This window comes from Coregonus lavaretus (assembly GCF_964263955.1).
Source record: "Coregonus lavaretus genome assembly, contig: HAP1_SCAFFOLD_3430, whole genome shotgun sequence".
NCBI classification, from domain to species: Eukaryota; Metazoa; Chordata; class Actinopteri; order Salmoniformes; family Salmonidae; genus Coregonus; species Coregonus lavaretus.
In genome coordinates, this window is record NW_028163957.1 from 4,007 (window position 1) to 7,500 (window position 3,494).

The 3,494-nt window shown below is 46.2% G+C and overlaps 1 protein-coding gene across 1 annotated transcript in view; it reads right to left on the reverse strand.

Moving 5' to 3' along the window:
• Positions 1-845: 845 nt before the first annotated feature.
• LOC311117628 (voltage-dependent T-type calcium channel subunit alpha-1H-like) overlaps positions 846-3,494 on the reverse strand; it is a gene marked incomplete at both ends in the record, with an annotated part of 46,599 nt that continues 43,950 nt past the window's right edge. Inside the window, one exon of the mRNA XM_084192562.1 lies at positions 846-914. Within this exon, the coding sequence (XP_084048688.1) occupies positions 846-914 (69 nt within the window). The remainder of the gene's footprint in view (positions 915-3,494) is intronic.

Genomic DNA, 3,494 nt, shown 5'->3' on the forward strand with positions numbered 1-3,494 from the left:
CTGTTTTGGTTACTACATGACTCCATATGTGTTATTTCATAGTTTTGATGTCTTCACTATTATTCTACAATGTAGAAAATAGTAAAAACAAAGAAAAACCCTTGAATGAGTAGGTGTGTCCAAACTACGTTCTAAAACGTTTGACCAGTAGTGTGTATATATATATATATATATTTGCGAGATAAAAAAAAGTATGGGGGATTGGAAGTGATGCAGACAATTACATTGATGGAAGTTACAATCTATCTGCAATTTTAAAGCTGATCTACCCCATAAAAAAAAAGTTTTACTTTACCTTAACTAAATGTTTTTATTTTACCTCAACTAAATGTTTTACTTTACCTTCACTAAATGTTTTTACGTTACCTTACCTTAACTAAATGTGTTACGTTACCTTAACTAAATGTTTTTACGTTACCTTAACTAAATGTTTTTACGTTACCTTAACTAAATGTGTTACGTTACCTTAACTAAATGTTTTTACGTTACCTTAACTCAATGTGTTAAGTTACATTAACTAAATGTGTTACAGTTACCTTAACTAAATGTGTTATGTTACATTAACTAAATGTGTTACGTTACCTTAACTTAACTAAATGTGTTACGTTACCTTAATTAATGTTTTTACGTTACCTTAACTAAATGTGTTACGTTACCTTAATTAAATGTGTTACGTTACCTTAACTAAATGTGTTACGTTACCTTAACTAAATGTGTTACGTTACCTTAACTAAATGTGTTACGTTACCTTAACTAAATGTGTTACGTTACCTTAACTAAATGTGTTACATTACATTAACTAAATGTGTTACGTTACCTTAACTTAACTAAATGTGTTACGTTACCTTAACGGTCATTTCTGCTATGAAGATCACAGTGAAGATGTGGTTGGACACACTGAGGAACACTCTCTCCTGAAAACACAACACACACACACACACAAACACACACACACAAACACACACACACACACACACACACACACACACACACACACACACACAGGGTTAGTCTTCCTAGCTTCCTGTCAAAACACTATTTTGAAGAAGAAAGAGAAGGGAATTGAATGGGGAAAAGTATGAAGGTGTTTATGTATCTTACAGTACTGTGGGGGCTGTATGTCTGGTCTCTCCAGAGTGATGGTGTGTATCAGTACTGTGGGGGCTGGTATCAGTACTGTGGGGGCTGTATGTCTGGTCTCTCCAGAGTGATGGTGTGTATCAGTACTGTGGGGGCTGGTCTCTCCAGAGTGATGGTGTGTATCAGTACTGTGGGGGCTGGTCTCTCCAGAGTGATGGTGTGTATCAGTACTGTGGGGGCTGGTCTCTCCAGAGTGATGGTGTGTATCAGTACTGTGGGGGCTGTATGTCTGGTCTCTCCAGAGTGATGGTGTGTATCAGTACTGTGGGGGCTGTATGTCTGGTCTCTCCAGAGTGATGGTGTGTATCAGTACTGTGGGGGCTGTATGTCTGGTCTCTCCAGAGTGATGGTGTGTATCAGTACTGTGGGGGCTGGTCTCTCCAGAGTGATGGTGTGTATCAGTACTGTGGGGGCTGTATGTCAGGTCTCTCCAGAGTGATGGTGTGTATCAGTACTGTGGGGGCTGGTCTCTCCAGAGTGATGGTGTGTATCAGTACTGTGGGGGCTGTATGTCTGGTCTCTCCAGAGTGATGGTGTGTATCAGTACTGTGGGGGCTGTATGTCAGGTCTCTCCAGAGTGATGGTGTGTATCAGTACTGTGGGGGCTGTATGTCAGGTCTCTCCAGAGTGATGGTGTGTATCAGTACTGTGGGGGCTGTATGTCTGGTCTCTCCAGAGTGATGGTGTGTATCTTACAGTACTGTGGGGCTGTATGTCTGGTCTCTCCAGAGTGATGGTGTGTATCAGTACTGTGGGGGCTGGTCTCTCCAGAGTGATGGTGTGTATCAGTACTGTGGGGGCTGGACTCTCCAGAGTGATGGTGTGTATCAGTACTGTGGGGGCTGGTCTCTCCAGAGTGATGGTGTGTATCAGTACTGTGGGGGCTGTATGTCTGGTCTCTCCAGAGTGATGGTGTGTATCAGTACTGTGGGGGCTGTATGTCAGATCTCTCCAGAGTGATGGTGTGTATCAGTACTGTGGGGGCTGTATGTCAGGTCTCTCCAGAGTGATGGTGTGTATCAGTACTGTGGGGGCTGTATGTCAGGTCTCTCCAGAGTGATGGTGTGTATCAGTACTGTGGGGGCTGTATGTCAGGTCTCTCCAGAGTGATGGTGTGTATCAGTACTGTGGGGGCTGGTCTCTCCAGAGTGATGGTGTGTATCAGTACTGTGGGGGCTGTATGTCAGGTCTCTCCAGAGTGATGGTGTGTATCAGTACTGTGGGGGCTGGTCTCTCCAGAGTGATGGTGTGTATCAGTACTGTGGGGGCTGTATGTCAGGTCTCTCCAGAGTGATGGTGTGTATCAGTACTGTGGGGGCTGGTCTCTCCAGAGTGATGGTGTGTATCAGTACTGTGGGGGCTGGTCTCTCCAGAGTGATGGTGTGTATCAGTACTGTGGGGGCTGTATGTCTGGTCTCTCCAGAGTGATGGTGTGTATCAGTACTGTGGGGGCTGGTCTCTCCAGAGTGATGGTGTGTATCAGTACTGTGGGGGCTGTATGTCAGGTCTCTCCAGAGTGATGGTGTGTATCAGTACTGTGGGGGCTGGTCTCTCCAGAGTGATGGTGTGTATCAGTACTGTGGGGGCTGGTCTCTCCAGAGTGATGGTGTGTATCAGTACTGTGGGGGCTGTATGTCTGGTCTCTCCAGAGTGATGGTGTGTATCAGTACTGTGGGGGCTGTATGTCAGGTCTCTCCAGAGTGATGGTGTGTATCAGTACTGTGGGGGCTGGTCTCTCCAGAGAGATGGTGTGTATCAGTACTGTGGGGGCTGGTCTCTCCAGAGTGATGGTGTGTATCAGTACTGTGGGGGCTGGTCTCTCCAGAGTGATGGTGTGTATCAGTACTGTGGGGGCTGTATGTCAGGTCTCTCCAGAGTGATGGTGTGTATCAGTACTGTGGGGGCTGTATGTCAGGTCTCTCCAGAGTGATGGTGTGTATCAGTACTGTGGGGGCTGTATGTCTGGTCTCTCCAGAGTGATGGTGTGTATCAGTACTGTGGGGGCTGTATGTCAGGTCTCTCCAGAGTGATGGTGTGTATCAGTACTGTGGGGGCTGGTCTCTCCAGAGTGATGGTGTGTATCAGTACTGTGGGGGCTGTATGTCTGGTCTCTCCAGAGTGATGGTGTGTATCAGTACTGTGGGGGCTGTATGTCTGGTCTCTCCAGAGTGATGGTGTGTATCAGTACTGTGGGGGCTGTATGTCTGGTCTCTCCAGAGTGATGGTGTGTATCAGTACTGTGGGGGCTGTATGTCTGGTCTCTCCAGAGTGATGGTGTGTATCAGTACTGTGGGGGCTGTATGTCTGGTCTCTCCAGAGTGATGGTGTGTATCAGTACTGTGGGGGCTGTATGT